Source organism: Atta cephalotes (genome assembly GCF_000143395.1).
Source record: "Atta cephalotes unplaced genomic scaffold scaffold00004, whole genome shotgun sequence".
Classification (NCBI taxonomy): domain Eukaryota; kingdom Metazoa; phylum Arthropoda; class Insecta; order Hymenoptera; family Formicidae; genus Atta; species Atta cephalotes.
Window position 1 is genome coordinate 4,017,159 of NW_012130068.1, and position 20,404 is coordinate 4,037,562.

Here is a 20,404-nt window from a genome sequence, read left to right on the forward strand (position 1 = left end):
CTCTCTCTCTCTCTCTCTCTCTCTCTCTCTCTCTCTCTCTCTCTCTCTCTCTCTCTCTCTCTCTCTCTCTCTCTCATTGACTATCTTTAAGATATTGAGAATTGTTATGCTAAAATATCCATTTTATGGCATTTTTCCTTTAACATATAATAGCAAATAAAAAAAAATTTGAAGATTCCTATACATAACATCGAACAAACTCTTTCAACCAGTTCAATAATACTTTAAAGAAATACATTTTCAATAACAAGTAATTACATTTCTTATATTCTATTTTTTTAAAAGAACACACTCTTACATATAATATTAATCGAATTCCATTGATCTTCGCTTTTGAAAGAAAACGTGAAAAATCCATCTGGAAATTTTTGCAAGATATAAGAAGTAATATGTTAAGAAATTAGAAATGTTCTAGTATATATAGTGTATAGTATATATATAATATGTATAGTGCACATATATGTACTTCATCATAATATTTCACAATTAATATCAATTAGAAACGGAAGAAAAAAGAATTGAGAGATATTGTTTTCTTTTTCTTTTTATTAAAATATATTATGTATAATAAATATAAAAAAATAATAAATAACAAATTTTTCTCGAGGAAAATAATAAATTAATAAAGGGTAAAATAAAAGCAACTTATAGTTATAAAATATAATTTTTATATTTCTTATATATAACGTGCATATATGATATTTTATGAAAGAACAATATCGCGATTTTCTTTCTGTCTCTAATGGATATCAATCCTGAAATACTGCAGCCGAGTATCGTACCTTGTCGGACACGGGAACAGGAAGAATGTCGTACAGGTTGAAAAGGGGAAGTACAACATCACGGAAGGATTTGTGGCTCCTGCTTGTGACAGCTTTGGAATCGTCCATCATGGTATTAAACAATTTATCCGTCGCGCTGCTATACGCTCGCGCTAGTAGCGCGGTCTCGTACGAGCAACATACACTCGCGCGCAAAACGTTGATTGAAATTTATTGAAACGTGTTTTCTTCTACATTCATACAAATATATTTACCTGCTAGATACTCTCTTTGAAGCATTATTATTATTAGAAATACTTCATCAGAGTATTGTAGTATATTAACAGTCCGAAAAAATAATATGAAATGATATGATGAAGTTCGAATGATGAAGTTTCATATAAAAAATATTAACACATTGAAAATTATAAAAATATATCTCTACAATATTTTAACTGTAAAATAGTAATATGAATAATAAGATATATAAATAAAAATTTTTTAATGAGAGATTCATTTGAATTTCATATGCCTAGCACGTATACAAATCTGATGTTTCTTCCGCGTCAGGTTAAGTATTTGTACAAATCGAGTGCAAACGAGCGCTTGTTATTATTAGTACATCGGATATTGTTTATTTTGGACGTTGGCCAGATTTTAACAGCCGTAATTTACGGTAAGCCATCGCAGCATGTTTCTTTCCCCTTGGGGTTATCTCTCGAGGCGAATTTGGCAAGTGATACTGTTAAAGAGCAACGATGAAGCTCTCAGGCGCGGATTTTCTCTCCTTCGATAATGCCTATTCTCGGAAAAATCGAGAGACAGGTGGCAATGCTATGACATTGTGAAGAATGTATACGGGAACGATATTATGAAAAATTAAAATACGCCCCGTGGATATATTTACGAAAAAGTCACGGTCTTATGGTGCAAATAAGCATCACTCTATGTCATAAAAACAATGTAAATTTCTGCAATATTTCGAATGTGAGTTTATAAAAATAAATAGTAACATTTATACAAAATTGTATACTTCGCATATTATCATCTAATCCTATTAATGATGATTATTGCGTTGTACTCGTTCAGTTACTTGTTTTATATAAGTAATCTAGGTATATATGTTGCCTGATATAATCCAAATAATTCAAAATTGGTATTATATGTAATTTACGTAATATATTGGTGTAGAGAAATGCAAAAGAGGGAAGCTTACCGAGTTGATATAGTTGGTAAGAGACAAGCCGCCATCCCAGGGGTGCTCGAGCTCGCAGGAAATATTGGCGGGCCTTAAGGCATGGGATTGCTCTAAGGTACGTAATCCTACCGCGAACACCTGTACACTGTCATATATTAATGCTGGTTCGGCCTGCAAAAATATGAATCTTAGCTTTATCCATTGCTAATGTTCATTCGATAATACAAAGCGTGTAACTTAAAAATACGAATATTTCTAGCGCTATTAATTAAAGTTTTAATGGAATTATTTTGCTTAAGATCTTGAAATAACTTACAAACATTACTAAAGAAATATTATTTAATTATTAACATTAATAAATGTAAGAGAAACATTCTGGAAACGTTTGCTTAATATGATGTATTTAATTGAAAAATGTAAAATTACAATAATCTGAGATAGAAATGTTAATCATTATAAATTAATAATAGTGATTTTAACTAATTAAACATATAACTTATAAAGAAATACAATTAATTGAATATAAAGTGAAATGTGAGAATGCGAAAGGATTTTCGAAAAGCAAACGGGCGCGAATTACGTGCAGCATGTAGCGAAATGCTCCGGTTATTAATTGTAACGCTATTAGTCATGTGTGTGCGTTTATTTCCATGAATTATGAAATTCATGGTACGTTGCCGTGTCGAAGTTACGCGCCGGTTCTAATCTAGTCGTCACGACGACGTCGCGTTCTCGCCGGAAACGTCGACGGAAAATGTAATATTCAGTGAGAAGAGACTACGGAAGATTTGATGGCGGCGTTGCATGAATTAATTTCGTTCACACGTTATTTATTCTTGTCTCGACGAAAATTGTTGATCACGTTTACTGTGAATTGCTTTGCTTCTCTTTTCCTTCTCTTTCTCTTTAATTGTATAATTACATACAATAGTCGCTGGAAAATATCATTTTTAACAAAAAAATATATATACAGTTATAAAACTAATGCACCATTTTTATATCGATATTTCTTTAAACTGTCTTCCGTATGTTAAAAATTATGATTCCACGCACGCATTATAACATTAATAAATTAACAGTTTATATTTATTTAGATGATTAATTGTGAAACTAATATTTTCGTATTAGTTTGAATAATAGGCTGAAAAAATTATTATTATTATACATTATTATATATTATACAATATATACATTATTATAATAATGTAATGGCACATTGTCCAGACAATTAGTTTCATCTGTTCTGTATATCGCAAATTATTATTAACTGCAAAGTTTGTCATAATAATTATATTATGTATCTTTTTGTAAGTGAAATGTATTTTTTTGCCAAATATGTTACATAATGCACAAATGTAGACAAAAATTACTCGGAAATAGTAATAGATATGGAAAATAAATTTATTATTGTTAACAAATATAATAATGAAGAAAAGGATGTTATAAAATATTAAATAAAATATAATACATCCAATATATTACAAAAAATGTTTTATTAATACATTATAAGGTCAGCGTATCTTAAAACCTATTATTATTATTGTTATTATTATTATTATTATTGTTATTATTATTATTATTATTATTATTATTATTATTATTATTATTATTATTATTATTATTATTATTAGTACTACTACTACTACTACTACTACTACTACTATTATTATTATTATTATTATTATTATTATAACTTTCGATTCTTCTTGAAAGATTAAAAGAAAGATTCTGCATGTATCCGACACCGTATATATTACCGTTTTTGAAAAAAACGATTCTAACGTCTAGACTTGTGCATAACTTTTTTATCAAAGAGTAAATTTAACGCAAGAACGGTCAACACGATCAAAGCTGTGTTACGCTCATTATCTATTCGTGTTTCACAGAAATTATTAGTATTTATTGTGTGATAGTATATATTGAAATTTAATATCGATAAAATCGAAATATTAATAATGCATGCTTTCCACATTGAATACTAAATTGTAATAATATATTTCTATTACTCTAGCGATTGCATTTTGTTATGCGTTGCAATGGAAGAATAATAATACAAACGTACTAATAAAAATAAATAATGATATTGAAAAGTTACTCATCAACAAAATGGCTTAAAAATCATTATAATTAAATCATTCGTATATAATAATATTTATAAAAATCAACAAACAAAAAGTTATTCGAGCAGGCAGTTTAGTTTATAATTAACAAAAAATTGCTAATGATATTGTTAGATAAAAAAACAATAATAAATAAAAGGTTAACTCAATCTTTTGTGCTAAATAACATTTTGTTATTTTTAACTTCCATGAGTGTTAAAATATAAATCAATCTGTTTCTGTAATAGAATTTTTTAGTTTCAAAATAAACGACATTCATATTAATGTATGTCTTTAGTAAATAAAAGAGTGTGAGAATTTGACTGTAAAACTAATTTAATACATTTCTTAAGTTAAGTCGTTTAAGTCCATTATTTTAGTTAAATTAATGACATATTAAAACAGTGACGACTTATAGAAATAATTAAAAATAATTCAAGTTGGATATAATTTGACATAATAAATTTAACAATGTACCGATCATGAAACGTAAAAATTTCACTACAATCACAATGCAGGAGAGATTGTTAGTTTCCGGAACATTTTTAGTGGGAGCTTCCGATGGTAGCGATCAATGCGAGGTAATCACGTCGCGAATTGATTTTACTCGTATTTCAGAGTCGTGAAAGGATGCTAAGCACGACGCGACCATTCCGCCCGCGACCGCTTCTCATCTTCATTTCCTTCCCCTGCACCTTCCTTACACCGCATCCTGGAAGGCACGTATTTGAGACGGACAAACACGCGGAAGCATCCAGGAAACGACCGGCGCCCGTGCTTAGTCTTGTACGTCTCTTCATCACTCACTATATGCCCCTTTCTGTTGGATGAATAGGTTGTAGAAGAGCTTTTACTGTTTGCCATGGACTAAAGTGCGACGTGTCCCTGTACCTTCCCGTACGTTGATCCAATATTGCGTTGACGACACGCAAATTTACCGCGACTTTTAATCAACTTTTCCAAATTTTAACTAATTCCAATGTTCTCATTTCGGATTTCCTCAGTTTTCTACGAGCCGAAAGTTTTTTATGGATCTTATCTTTCCTGGCATTTTCTTTAAAGTTCTAGATAGCTCCTTGAAAATTCTGATTATTGTTCTCAACGCTCGAAGAAATGAAAATGAAAAATAAAATGAAAGAGTTCCGGCAATATTTTGATTCTCGAACAGAAATTTTTTTAAGTCTCCAGGATAAAATTTTTCTTCGGCAGAAAATACTCTCGGTATAATTGATAAGTTGTCGAGCATTTCAGTATACAAATACAGAAAGTGACTTGTGTGCGTGTAAGCGATATTTCCGTAATATAGTTTTTCGAACACCAAGAAGAGCTTTTCGATGAACAATAAAATTTTCTCATGCTGCATCCCCAGAGAATTAAGAACTCAATAAATACCTAACTGAAGCTATTATTATTTATATTATGCTAAGATTATTTGGCTTTACAGTGACTTCTTCAAAGTAGTTAATTAACTTAATCAAAAGCTAGAATTACAATTTCTCAGAAATTATTTTCGAAAATGAGATTTTAGAATTTATAATTACTTTCATGGAGTTTAATGAGAATTTTAATATACTATTAATTCAAAATGGATTGCATCCTTAATATTCCTATATCATTATGATTAAATAATTGAATTATTAAATTATGAATTATTAATAATTGAATTATTAACTTATGAATTATTAAAAACTGTTACTCTTATTAATCATGGAATATTTAAGCTTGGTAATGAAAAATTTATAATAATTCGCCAACTATTATATAAGATGATTAAAAAGTTACACATGCAATTTTGTTCAATATTAGTTTATAAATTATCGATGTCAAGCGCGTTGCGGTTTTACAATTACGCTAAAACCTCCAGTGATGCGTGGGGCAGTAATAATCTGGAATGAGAATTCGCCGGAAAGTTTGTTGATTCGCGTGAAAGTTGATGAACTGGCGCTAACGTAATTTATGCGACAGGATACACAAACGCATGAGCATGACAGGATGAAGCGAGTGTGACTCAGGTAGGTGTGAACATATCCGCTTGTCTTACCTCTGCCTGAGGCAAACAATAAAGCTCCAACAAACTATTTGTAGACGCAAATCTCATGGCGAACTTGAAATCTGTCTGAAATAGCTTACGGGCTAACTGCAGGCAGTTATGCTCTCGTTGCTTTTTTTGCGGTAGCAAGAATATGTTGTACTAAAAGACCAGAAACTTGCAGATTTGCCTGGGAAATGACCGGATTCGTTACACAGCGGTGAGAAATTCCTGAAATTCTTTCAGTAGAAGCAAGCATTCTTTGACATTCAGTGAGCAAGCAAACGATTTGTGGTTTGGAATTCCCCCAAGAGTTGATTCGAAATCAATATTATTTCTCTATCTTTTAATAACTTTACTAACTATTTAATATTTTTTCATTATATTTTTGAAATGGAATATTGAATTTATTTTAATATTAAATTATAATTAACTAGAATAAAATAAGATATATCTTATAAAATATTTATGAAGTTTTTATAATATAATATAATAATATATATCCGAAATAGAAACATCCACATTCTTGTATGAATTAATGAAGAAACAATATATATCAATATATATTAATTTTTATCAATCTTGATGAAAGCAAAATCACACATCAGTCTTATTAAATCCGAAAAACGTTTCATTAATGTGCAGGCAAACTATATATAAATATTGATCTCTTCATAAAGAGATTTCAATCAATTTCTATTGTCTATTTCTTTCAATTAACGTTAATAAAAAAAGTCACTTTAAAATGCGTACATTTTAAAAGTATCATGAGACGTTTCTATCAATGAAAATATCTGAGGATAATATGTATTACTTATACTCCGTTAATATTTGCATTAGATAACATCAATTTCGGCAGATATTAATGCTAGTGCAAATTGATGGCTTTCTAGGCAAGTGAAATTATTACATGCACATCAATCAATTAACGATCCTTACTCTATGAAATTCGTTCGTTATCACATACCTCATACCGCGAAAATTCCGATCTGTGATTATGGATGTAACACAAATAATTCATGCAAGATAAAATCATATCCTTGTAATGCGATTCAACACATATATGAGTTTTTGTTTATTGAAATAATATCCGATGCATGCGGTATTGAGTTGTAAAGCCACAGGATCGTCGTGTGCAAACAGCACACGAAGTATCAGATGTGCGTGGAATAATGCGCCCGTCAGTAAAATGTCGTTATACATGAGCGAATAAATTTCCGAATTTTTCCGATCGCTGCACTCATTCGCTGATCGGCCAGCGCGACGCGTCGAGGTGACGATGCGTGAGAGATCGATAAAGCTCGCGATTGCTCGTAAGTTACTGAATTTAAAATAAGGCTGGCTGCTGTATTGTAATTTTATAGCAACACGTGTAAATAATGTAAGAAAATTTGCGATATGTAAAATGAATACAAAGAGTATTTTTCCTATATTATCGAGCATATATATTTCTAGTTGAAAGGTTAACTTTTTCAAGATATTTGTATTTAACATTGACAGCCTCAATTGGGCTGTTGTCCATTTTTATAACATGTCTTTAATCAAACTGGACAAAATGCCCCTGTTATTGAATTTGTATTCCGTTGTATCATGACGATCACGTACAAAATACAGGCAAGTACGAAATCGCGCACGTGACAATTTGTACAAATAAATTTTCCCAGTTGCCACACTCGGTCGGACAACATGGTCCAAAACGCAATGACGTGCAAACAGAATAACAACGATATGCGGGGCAATGGTACATATGGATATTTTTTCAAATTGTGATCGGCAGAAATAATGAAATCGCACATAGGACCGGAAACGACGAATTTTAATTGGCACGTGACTGGCACTCGATTCATCGCCAAAACCAAACGGTATTGACGGAACGGAAACTCATAAACCAACACAGGGCAGAAGTCGCTTGTCGCAATAATTTTAGAATAACCAAGCTATTATAACTTTTTTGTATTTGGTAGTAAAGAATAAAATGCGATTTTGTTTAATTTGTTATAATTTGACGGCGCATAATTAGCTCAATGATATCAATAATGCCGATGTAAAATAAAAAATATGATTTTTAGATATTAGTAATATTAATCTTGGAATAATCGAATCAATTGTCGTTTGTTAATTTTTTGTTATCATTACTTATATCGTGGAAATAGTCTTGTTTACATGCAAAGAATTTTCTTAATAATATTAATATGATATAATTTAAAACTCGAATATATTTATCCAGGTTTAAATTCTGATTAAGATGATATTTTTTCACAATAAATTCTTTACGTAGTAGTATTTCAAAGGTACTCATTAACATAACTAGTATTAAATTGTTGTCAATTTAATTTGTAATATTATTTCAGAGTTTATATTTAGGATTGTATTTTACGATCGATAAATAATCGGCCAATTTGTTTGAACTGAAAATTGTAAAATTTATATAAAAAATATTATTAAACACTAAGACTCACTTTGATCAAACATGATCTTCTTTGTTTATTTATATCGAATATTTATTCTTTTCATTGTAAATGTATTCTTTCATTTCCTTGATTTAAAAAATTTTTCTATTGTTTAAATATATTTTTTTCAATATGTTCCTCCCGCAATGGAGAACAGATGTCGTCATTTGACGGTATTGATATTTGTTTTCCATATTATTAAAGAGAGCTTCATGAAACGATTGCAACGTTAACTGTACGGTATTCACATATCGTCAAAATGCGCGACTCGTACATTCGCGGAATACCCACTGCAACGCAATTGCGTTCTGCAGGTGCGTGCGTGCGTGCGTGCATGTCCGCGTCGCGGAAAAATTGCGTTCAACGCGTCCATCACACCGAGTGAATTCGGAAACCAGGAGAAATTAATAGCCGGCGATAGACGACATGGTTATCACTTTTTTCCCCTGCTTCGATGATCCGGGTAGCCGGAGGTGCACGGAACCGTACACGTCGATTGTATCGATTGCGGCGGCTCTCGCCGATATCAAAACATTTTATCGTGGAGCCTCATGAGATCCGACAACCCAATAAAGCATTTCCCTTCCATCGAAAAAAACCGTTCGGAACATTCGCCAACGAGCGGCATCGAGCATGATCGCTTCACATGCTGTGCATTTAATTCTTTTTTCTACAGCGCGGAATACGCATTTAATTTCACCCTCTTTGAGTGAAATTGAGTGAATTATTGTGATTATCGTTTAACAGAATTTTATTCACGCGATACGCTGACACGATTTCAATCGCGAACGCATAAAATACCTATTTGAGTTTAAAATTTTTAATTTTCAATTTATAAAGAAATGGAATTGTATTAATAGAATTTTTCCATATATTTTTTCATTAAGTTTAAAAAATAAATCATTCTCAATTTCAATTCTATTTTTAAATTAGTAATTAAATAAGAAATAAGAGATGGTTTTTTAAATAAATTAAAAAAAACTGTTTAATTTAATGTTAACTGTAATTATAACAAAGAATCGTGTAATTCTAAAAGCAGTAGAAACAAAAATTTTCCATGGCGAACCTGTCATTGGTTAATCTGGGCGTTACCGGTTTGTTGGAAATTTGTTTAATTTAATTAAAATTGAGTACGGTTCACTGTATTTCCTATCACAGCGCTTATGCCTTATTATGCCATGTCGGAATGAAAATGAGGTGGACGAGCTCACGCGTATTATCAGAAATCTCTTAGTTGGATGGAAGTTGCGATAGTTGTTGCACCGTGAATACACTCTAGTTATACGGAGCTAATTGGAGCGTGCTTTTAATTAGCCAGAGTTCAACCAACGGGCAGGAATGGCAGCGTGGCTTTACCTAATAGTATTTAACTCGAATAAGCATTGAGGCAATTTGAAGCTTTACATTCTTTGGGTGCATAATAACTGACAAAATTCGTCAATATCACTCAACAGAATTGCACGAACTTCACACGATAGGTAACATATATCACGCATAATAAAATTTGCCTTTAGCATTCAGATAATCTGATTGTGATACATTAAACATGGAAACGCTCTTTAAAATTGCGATAGTTTTAAAAATGTTCCAATGTAATATATTGCTCGAATGTATATTTGTTGCAAACAAAACATGTACCTCTACTAACATTATTTGTATCTCTAAATAGATATTAATTTCATTATCGATTATCCTATTTCTCAATCGAATTTTATTCAAAATATTAACCAATAATTGTGCTGTTAGATTTCATATTTATAGAACGTTCTGTAATTAAAAAAGGTTGTGACGTTGTGCTGCAAATCTCAATTTCATGAATCAATTTCATAAATTTCTATAAATATCACAGTAAAACTTTTAAAGTTTTCTCCGCAATAACTGCATTTGTTTTCAGAAAATTCCCATACATGTATCCCATGATGATGCTACACTGTATTCAACGTCGGTCAGTACAAGCAACCGCATGAGATTGAACGAATAGCTTTCATCGGTTGAGCATCCTGACGTTCTGGAAATTGGCAATCTCGCATGAATAATGAAGAAACTGGCATGGTCGCGTACACTAGTTGTCCGGCTGTGCCAGACTTAAGTCTTGTCCGGGTTGGATGAATCGGTGGTTAGCCATTGGATATTCACTGGCTCTCGTAAGCTGTCGTTGTGCATTCGGCAAAGAAGCCGAAACTTTGATGTCTTCTGATTCACGATTCAATCATCCTTATCTGGATAATCGTGCCATAGAATTAGTTCGAAAAGGTCTGTAATTTGTCCGATCTGTCTCTTTCTTGAAACGCGCGTTTAACCTTACGGTGAACGACGAGTCCACATCACGACTCCGGTCCGGTCTCAGAATCGGCCTGTTCATTAGCATTTAAAGCGAAATGGAAATGCCGTGTCAAACTACTTGCTGTCTAGCAAGCGGTCTTCACCTTTCTCAGTTGGGTCAGAAATGTTACAGGTGAGGAATTTGAATAGCCTGCAGATGACAAATTAACTTGGCGGAAGTTAAACATTTTTTGCCACTGTGAACACCGCTGTAATTAATAATAATTTTGGAGATCTATTCTGGGGCGTAATCAGATTCTCATCTAAACGTTTCCCAAATATCATGTTATATTAATGTTCGATAAACAAGAATAAATGAATACCATTTGATGGATGGCATTCGAGTATGTGTGTGTGAATACAGTTTAGATAAAATTATAAACATTAAAATTCCAATTTATATAAGATCATAAATTTAATGATCATAAATCTTATGAGCTAATGTACGTTTTCAATGTGTCATCAGTTTACTTATCTGATAATAAGTATCTAACGATATTTATAAACCCAAAATTCACGAATAGACATTTATCGCGTTACACGTATTTTCACTCATCGTAAATTTCGCGAGGTAGAGGAGGTTCCTTCGAGGAGATCTTTTTAAGTACCTAAGTTCATTTATACAAAATCCCGTTCCGAAAAATTCTCGTTATGAAGATAAATGCTTTCCTTTTAGCCTGACATAATTGAAATAAATATCGCTCGGAACGCGGATTCTGAAACAAATCTTGCTTTATGTCGCGGAATTCCACGACGTGAATTTCTTCCATTCTGTTGGCCTGTTTGGCAAATAGAAATTTCTTTATGAAGTCGCTAGCTTAACCAATCTTCCACGTGGTGGCAAGCGCTACTCTTGTACAGCCGGATAACGAAAAGAGAAATGGTTATGGTCCTTATCCTACATGCCACTGACTCAGGCTGGGATCCGATTTGTTTAAATCTAAGACTGTCTACTGTATTCTCAGGATTAAGGTCTTTAACTTATCTTGATCATAATTCCAATAAATAATTTATCACAAAGCATAGAAGTTATTATTCTATTATTAAAGATCGATATTTGTGGCAGGATTCGTTAAGCATACAGCATGTATGTGTGTTTAACTCTAAACTATCCTCGAATGTGTATCATTGAATTCTCTATCTCGCAAAGATTTTAAGAACCTAAAATTTATAAAAGATTAACTTTTGATATTATTTTGATTCTTCTTTTATTTTGTTTTTCTCTTTTATTAGTCCTCCTCTTTTATATGCGTAATAAAGAATTATAAAAAAGAAAAGGCATATCGACAAAATTTTTTCACAGCAAAGTATTGTATAATATTTGGTAAACCAATGAACACCATAATGGAGAGTGTTTTCAATAATTTTTCAATTTTATATTGCAATATTGTGTATATGTAATAGAAAGAAAGTGAGAGAGCGAGAGAAGAAAAGAATAAATCAAAAGCTACGTTTGAGGTTTTTCTATGAGAAAAAAAAATCATGGTATATGTAATATTATACGTCAAGATTGTGGCAATGCTTACTGGCTTTGATATAAATAAGAAAAATTATAGATCTTACGATACATTTTAATACTATTTTTTTTTATTTTCATCAGACAAGAATTTTAAAAAATTAACATTACGATATTTCCGACATTTTATTTTATTTGTTCGGTATTTTATAATCTCTTTCAAGTTTAATTTTATAAACACTTTCTTGAATTGATATTTTTTACATTAAATGTCTCAAATGTATTTTATTTTTCCATTTTTATACTTCAATTCTTTTATTTGTAGCTATTAATGAAAACTTTATTGCAGTAATATGTGTAATATCGTGACAGAAAACTTTATGGCATATTAAACTTCGATTAATCCATTGAGAATTATCGAACTGCAAATCACAATTAATTGTGCGCGGAGAATTAGTTGGGTAATGCGCCATAATAAACATCTGTATTTTATGAGAAGAAAATTCGCGTTGACCGCATGGCACATTTCGTAATGATTCTTAATAATAAACTAGCAGCAATCGCTGTAAATTGGTTGTTTGTAATCTACCTGATATTGACAGTTTAACGTGCAACGGGTATAATTTATGACTATGAACTGCAACTCCATTTATCCATAAGCTCTCATACATGATATTGCAGCACAAAAAAGATTTTAGAAAAAATTAATTTTTATTACCTATTAATTGCTTTGCACATTTTAACAAATATAGTTATTTTATCTCACAAAGTATCTAAAAGTTTAGAAAACTTTATTTTATTTTATTTTATTTTATTTTATTAACTATCTTTATTTAACAAAATTATTACAAATATTTAAAAAATTTTAAAACAGTTTAATAGATGGATAATATTTTACGACAGATATTCGCGATTAGTAAAACATGTGTTAGTTCTTGCGGTTCGTCGCTGCAGATTTTTCTCAAAAAAGTTTCAGCCAGACCACTGTCGTCCTAGCCATATTTCTGACCACTGCAGTCGCCACGGGAGAACTTACCTTCCTAGTATGACTACAACTCGGTTGCCAAATAAAATAATAAAACCTTTCGAGTGCGAGATAGCCTGATTTATAGCACTAAGAGTAAAGGTTATCCACCAGAGCAGGGAATTCAGTGATTCATTGGCCAAGCGAATTGGAGAAGAGTTAAGAGAAATATGAGACAGAGACAGAAATCTTGATATCTGGGTCCTTCCTTCCCTTTCTCATTAATCCCCGCATTAAGTAAAAATTATTAAATAATTAAGGACTATTCATTTTATTGTATATACGTTCATAGTATATAAATGTATAGCTTTTTCATTTGTCTGACTAAGCGAGGATATTTTTACTTATCTGTAATTAATCTTACTCTGTGTGAATCGCTTGTATTTTGAACATGACAATTCTTGATTAAAAAATTAATTAAATTTTATATTTTAAGTAGGAATTTCATATGTAAAAAATATTATATTTATCTAATTTATCGTTAAATAAATTAAATCTTTCTTTTCTGCAAATTAAAAAATTTCTTTCGTAATTCGTTTCTTATTAAAAAAATTTATTTATTTATTCAGCGTATAGTATATTAATTATTAAAAAAATACGCAAATTATTAATGTTCGAAAATTTTATTTTTTCATATAAAAATTCCGGATAAAAAACTTCTACGAACTTTAAATTTGCAAAATCACGTTACTAACATCCATGAAATATATATTATTTATCTTATTTTTTATCGACGAAAGTCGTTAAAGTTTTCCGAATCGCGCAATTAGGCGTGTCTACCATATATCCTACCGAGCGTCTGTTTCTTCATCATGGTTTGATGTAGATCTTTCTCATTACGCCATAACATCAGCGGCTCACATCCGCTTGCTTCGCGCTTTCAACCGTGGACGAGTCTGAAAAAGTCCATCTCGCCTCCGTGAAGTTGTTACCTCTCTCGTCGAGAGAACGAGATAAGAAAGGAAGGAAGACGAACGAGAAGAAGGAGAGGAAGCGCGTTGCTTGTAGTCGATGCACGATCAGTATGCATCTGTGGTTTCCACGTTGATGTAACAAGCTTCTTCTTATCCACGACGTTCTTGTCTCACTCATCTCTGTCAGGTGAGAGTCGATCTCTCGTTCTCCCTCTCGGTTTACGTACCTTACTTATATCGCGCTTCTTGTGTAACCACCCACGTCTATATTTTCCCCGTCGAAGCTTGAGTCACGGTAAGTCTGAAGGAAAAGTTAACCAGGTATGCCATCCGCTTATCTCGGCGACTGCTCTCCCTTACTGAAACCGCCTATTTCTTTCTCTCGACCTCCAATGCCTAAACTGCGCTCTATTTCCTTTTTCTTCTTTTACACTTTTGCTTCCGTAGAGCGTTGATTGTGACCGAACTTTTTGTGCGGCTTTGTCGGAGCTAACTCGGTCGTTTAGCGGCGTGGAAAAGGAAGGAGATGGCTGACGGGTGTGGGGGTTGATGTCAGGGTGGCAACGGAACTGGCTGAGAGGAGAGACGCTCGGAGTCGTGTCGAAACAAAAGCCGCTGTAGGTAATTTCACCATGGGTTGTGGAGGTATGGGCATAACGCGACGACGACGCGAACAGGTTGTCTTCAACAATAGGGCGGCGTTTGACAATTCACTTGAAAGCGAACAGGAGGTATTATCTGGAGGCAGCTCGTGAAAGTTGTCGATAAGCTCTCAAACTTGCAGTGCAACGATGAGTTGTGTTTCATGTTTAAAGCATACATTTCAAAGTATTTTTGATTCTTAATCGTACAGAAATAAAATTACACATTAAAAAATATTTTGTATTTGTATTGGAAAAGTCAACTCCCGTCCTTGTCCAAAATTTTGTGTTAAATTACATATTCAATAGAATCATTAATTCATAATGCGATTATATTATTTAAAGATTTTGTATTAAATTGATATTCCATATTTCTTAATGTTAAAATAACTTAATTTGTGAGTAAGTGAACAAATAATATAAAAATAATGTGTTTTAAAATGTAAATTAAAAGATGAATGAAAAAAATAAGCGTTAATTAAACATATCATAAATGTTAATTATACCAAAAAAACGTGTTTCTATAGTTTGTTTAGAAATTGTGTCAATATTGAAAAGTAATGAGGTCCTTACGATTATATATAATAAAAAGAATTATTAAGAATTCTTGTGTAATAGTAAACTAAATTCTTTGCAAATGAGATTGATAATTAAGTTGAACACCTTGAGAAACACGAAATTGTTGTTCGCGCGACATTGCGCAAAGATCGTATTTAAAAGCAAAAGGAAGTCTTAGAAAAACACGACACCTGTGCCCATTTCGCTAACAAGATAAAATAATAACAACAGTCGCAGACTCTAGAGTTTCTGTGCTTCTTTCGATTGATCATCTTCATGTATGCATGCGTGAATACTGATTAGGTGTGTGTGTGTGTGTGTGTGTGTGTGTGTGTGTGCGCGTGCGTGTGTGTGTCGTGCGTGCGTGCGTGTGTGTGTGTGTGTGTGTGTGTGTGTGTGTGTATATTTGTGGTATATTAATAAAATAATAAAATTAACCTTTAAATGTCTAATATACATATGGCATACTTAATTCAATCAAATTGCTTATTTCATTAAAATGTATATATCGCTCCCTTACTTCAAAAGTGACACAATTAAAAAAAATGTAATTTTCGAGTTATTATCATGAATGAATTATAATAGGTAAAGATTATTCTATCAATCATTAAAATTCTATCAATGATTAAAAATCAATCATTAAAACTAATTTAATTTCAATCCGTCCGTCAAATAGTACTTCAAAGAGATCACGTAATGCCTTTTGTAAGAATGATACATTTAAAATTGTGTCATTTTTGTAAATAAAGAAAGAGTCTATAGAGAATTTCAAATTAAAACAGTTTTGATGATCAAAGTTCGAAGAAAAAATGGTTGTATTTTGAATTTAGTTATTTTAACTGATAAATATAAACTATTGGTTTATATTTACTATTGGTTTATAAAAACGTTTGTAGTTATTTATATTAATAAATAATTATTTTATTGACAAAGTTACGTAAATAATAATATACGAATAATATTCGAGTGCGACTGGAATAGTCAATTAATTCATTATTATTAAACCATTGGTGATATTTCAAGTTATGTCACGTTTGGGAATTTTATTCTGGATTTATTAATTTTGTAGAATAACAAAATCGTCACAACTCAAAAAAAGGATGGTTTTTTTTGTAAAACAAAAATGACAAAAAAGACGTTTGATTATATTTCTAAGAGTATATTCTTTTTGTCGACATTATTTAATTAATCAAGAATTTTCTGTTAAATTAAAAAGTTCTGTCAAATTAAAATAGTTTTTCCATTTTCTAAAAAAATTAATTAATTTTAGAGTTGTAGCTATCACTTTTGAAGTAAGGAAATTATGTTGAAAAATTTTTCAATCAAAACGTTAAACATGTTTAAGGAACATAGCTATATCAAGTAAATGTATATACTTATTGTTAAAAAATTATAAATAATGGAAAAAGCATTGAAAAAGCATTGGAAAAATAGAATATGCCATACAAAAAAAACAATTTAAAGTAATTAAAAATTAAACAGTTTAAAGGATTACACAAATACACGTTCAAATCTATTGTGATTTTATCATTATATTTATAATTATATAATATTTTAAATTGCGATAAAGTATTTTAATATTTTTCAAGCGATATTCTCGGACTTCGATTCTGTTTTTCGCTTGAATTTTTACGAGCACATCTTAAATCTTACTTTCCCTTATCTCTGGCAATATTCCTGGGTAATAGCATAGACATGTAGTGCGAGTGCAGACGTTAATTCGAGTTTCGTTGATATCTGCCGATACGCCCATGCCTGATAACATTTTTGTAAGCAATTAAATCGTCCTGGAATTGCTCGTAATCCTGGTGCTTTAATGTCCAAAATTTCAACAAACAATAAATGCAAAAAAATTCCGTTATAGGGTCATAGTCCTAAATACTGAATGTCCCAGAATTGGATAATCGATAGTATTTCCCACGGAAAATTTTCAGTTTTCTGCAATGCAAGAGTAAAATATAGAAGTAATTTATCGGGATCAAGATGCTTTTCTTGAGTACTTTTAAGTAAGTAAGTCTTGCAATCCGCTTTTAAAGTGTATATTACATTCGAATATTATGCGCGCTTCTGTATTGTGCCGCCTCGAAAAGTTAACGGTTGTAGCGGAAGTAATTAGAGAACTCTTTTCCTCGTGGACTTAAACCCGGACATTCCCTCATGAATTGTAAATGTGGCCAAGTTTTTTAATCTTAGTATCGCATCTGGAATCTCAGATTGTCTATTTATAATTCGCTCTCTTCGCTGTAAATATAGCGATCGGAAGGATGTTTCGATTATCTCAAAAATGAAACATTGAGGGATTTACTCGAATTTATTCGGATTTATTATATAGAAATTCTCATCTGTTTTTGTAAATAAATCATGAATAATTTTTATTTACTTAGAATAGTTATTTTTGCATTTTTTTTATAAATGAATAGAGCTAAAAACGCGATATCGATATAATTTTAAAAGCGACGTCAAATATTCGTCGAATAAAAAATCATTTTCTTTCATATTTTCTATCGTTTCCATTATAGTGAAATAGTGATATATCTTGGCATATTTTTCGAAAAAAGCAAATATATATTTTCCGAGGAAATGTTAACTTTATCCTTTTGTGTGATGGTCATTCGGACAAAAGATCGTACTTTTCTTTCTGACCCATCAGAGCAACCTTTCGGTTTTGTTATACATGCAAATAATCCTTCGGTATTCCTGAAACGGCAGCCTCACTGGAAGAACGAAATTTGAGGATGTGAAAAATAATAATAACCATAAAAAGGCGCTCAAGGCATAGAAATTCCAGAAATAGTACCATCTTATTTGAATTATTAGCAACGATTTTGAAGAGATGTTTTGCGCAAATGGTTTTTACGTATTATACGTCTCCGTCACTATTGTAAATATGACATATTTTGCTTGAGAATCAAAGAAAAATTGCTGTTTGTAGAGAGAGGCGAATACGTTTCAGTTCAGTTCAGTGAATCGTCTACATATTTGTGAAAATTCATTGCAAGATCACGCGTCTGGAAACTTGATTTATTTATGCGGGTTTCAATGCAAGAACGCGGATAATTTCCATTAAATCAATCACAGAAAAGTATAAACTTAATAAATAGAAAGATCTGCATGTTAATCGCACGCGATTCATTTCGTGCAAACATAAAATATTAATTTAATAAAAAAATTGTATGATTAATAATTTTTAACAGAATTTTATAAGAAAAACGAAATATTATTTTTACGGACGATATTTTAATATGTTATATTATAATTAAATGAAAAGTTTATTAGATAAAGTATCTGTTTCTATCTATTACGTATTGAACGTACTAAAAAATTTCAAGAACATAAGATTCAAAAGCCTCGAGACCCAAGAAATCAATGATTCGAGGATTTGAAAAAGTAAAGATACAAAAATCTCCTAAACTTGCAACAGCAAGGATTGAAAATATCAATAAGACATAGATTTTATAAAAATCTAAAGACAAAAAATCTGGCAGTAATCATCTGTTTTTTTTTTATGTAACGATATAAAAGCTATTTCTATATCCCAATCAAAATCGTAGTATTATTAATATATATTTTATTATTGTTGTTTTTCAGTTTACTAGTATTTAAGAACATTATAGATATGAATTTAATCATAATTTAAAACAAGAGAAACATAGAAATCAAACAAATTAATTAAATAAGCACGTTAAATAGCTTATTGAGTATTTCTAAAAAATAAAAATTTTTTTATTAATATAACACTTTTATTGCAGCTTTTCGATGGAATGGCATATTTAAAGATTTGTAAAAAATAATTATTAAAAAAGAAAGAAAATATGTAAATAAAATAATATCCATTCTATAATCATTCATAATTTCTCGCTGCTGGTGTAAAAATACTCCGAGTGATTATTCCTGATTAAATAAATACAATGAAATTAATAAAAAAAAATTAATACGGAAAAATTAAAAGATGCTCAACTCGATGAATCGCGAAAGCTCGATTTAAATACATGCACTGTGCGACTTCTGAGTACGCACAGTGCTTCATTGGCACGCTATTCAGAGCATTCACGCCTGCACGCCTGTGCGTGATACGAAACGCGATTACGGGCGGCCGTCGTAGCGGCGCGTAACAGTGGAGTTTCACAACGTCGTCGTCTTCGTCGTCGTCGTCGTCGTCGTCGCGACGACATTCTGATCTGCATTTAAATTGGAAAAAAAGCGTTAAGCTTCGCGCGTCGTGAACACGCTGCAACTGCGGCCGCGAATTTTTACATGCATAGCGGATGTGTGATAATTCTGTTACACATCATCAGGTGAAAGAATAGCTTTTTCTCATTCGAGTTTCCTATTTCTCATGTAGATTCATTGTTCTAATTATAATATTATAAATGATAAAAATAATAAAATTAAAAAAAATAATTTCCTCTTTGTTACAATATAATGAATAATTATCTAGAAAATAGATAGAAATCTCATTATTTCATACTACATTGATACGTTTTTGATTACGGCGAATAATGTTTTGTAAATTGAGAATTAATGGAATATAACTTGTTAATGGAGAAGTTTGACCGAATGATATGCACATATACGTTATTTAAATATATATGTTGGTGGAATTTATAACTATGCAATTTGGATAGAACGTTATATAATGTTATATAATTTAAATACAAATAAAATTTCTTTTTCCATATGCATTACGAGAAATACTATAATTTAATATAATCGTCGAATTGTCCAGAGAAATATGTGCAAAGTATGAATACTTATACATGCGTGCATAACTTCTTTATGAACATTATACATATTTCAAATCATAGCTAGTAATAAAATAAAAATAATTCTGCAGTTCGTTTGTTTCATTATTTCTTTCATTTTTTGATTGATTACTCTTTTTATTCTTTTGTGTGTGTGTGTGTGTGTGTGTGTGTGTGTGTGTGTGTGTGTGTGTNTGTGTGTGTGTGTGT

At 31.2% G+C, this 20,404-nt stretch overlaps 1 protein-coding gene across 1 annotated transcript in view; it reads right to left on the minus strand.

The window, feature by feature from the left end:
• Positions 1-20,404, minus strand: part of LOC105625941 (glutamate receptor ionotropic, kainate 2) — a 136,192-nt gene that overhangs the window by 47,177 nt on the left and 68,611 nt on the right. Inside the window, exon 7 of the mRNA XM_012207252.1 lies at positions 1,978-2,130. Coding sequence (XP_012062642.1) covers positions 1,978-2,130 — 153 coding nt within the window. The remainder of the gene's footprint in view (positions 1-1,977; positions 2,131-20,404) is intronic.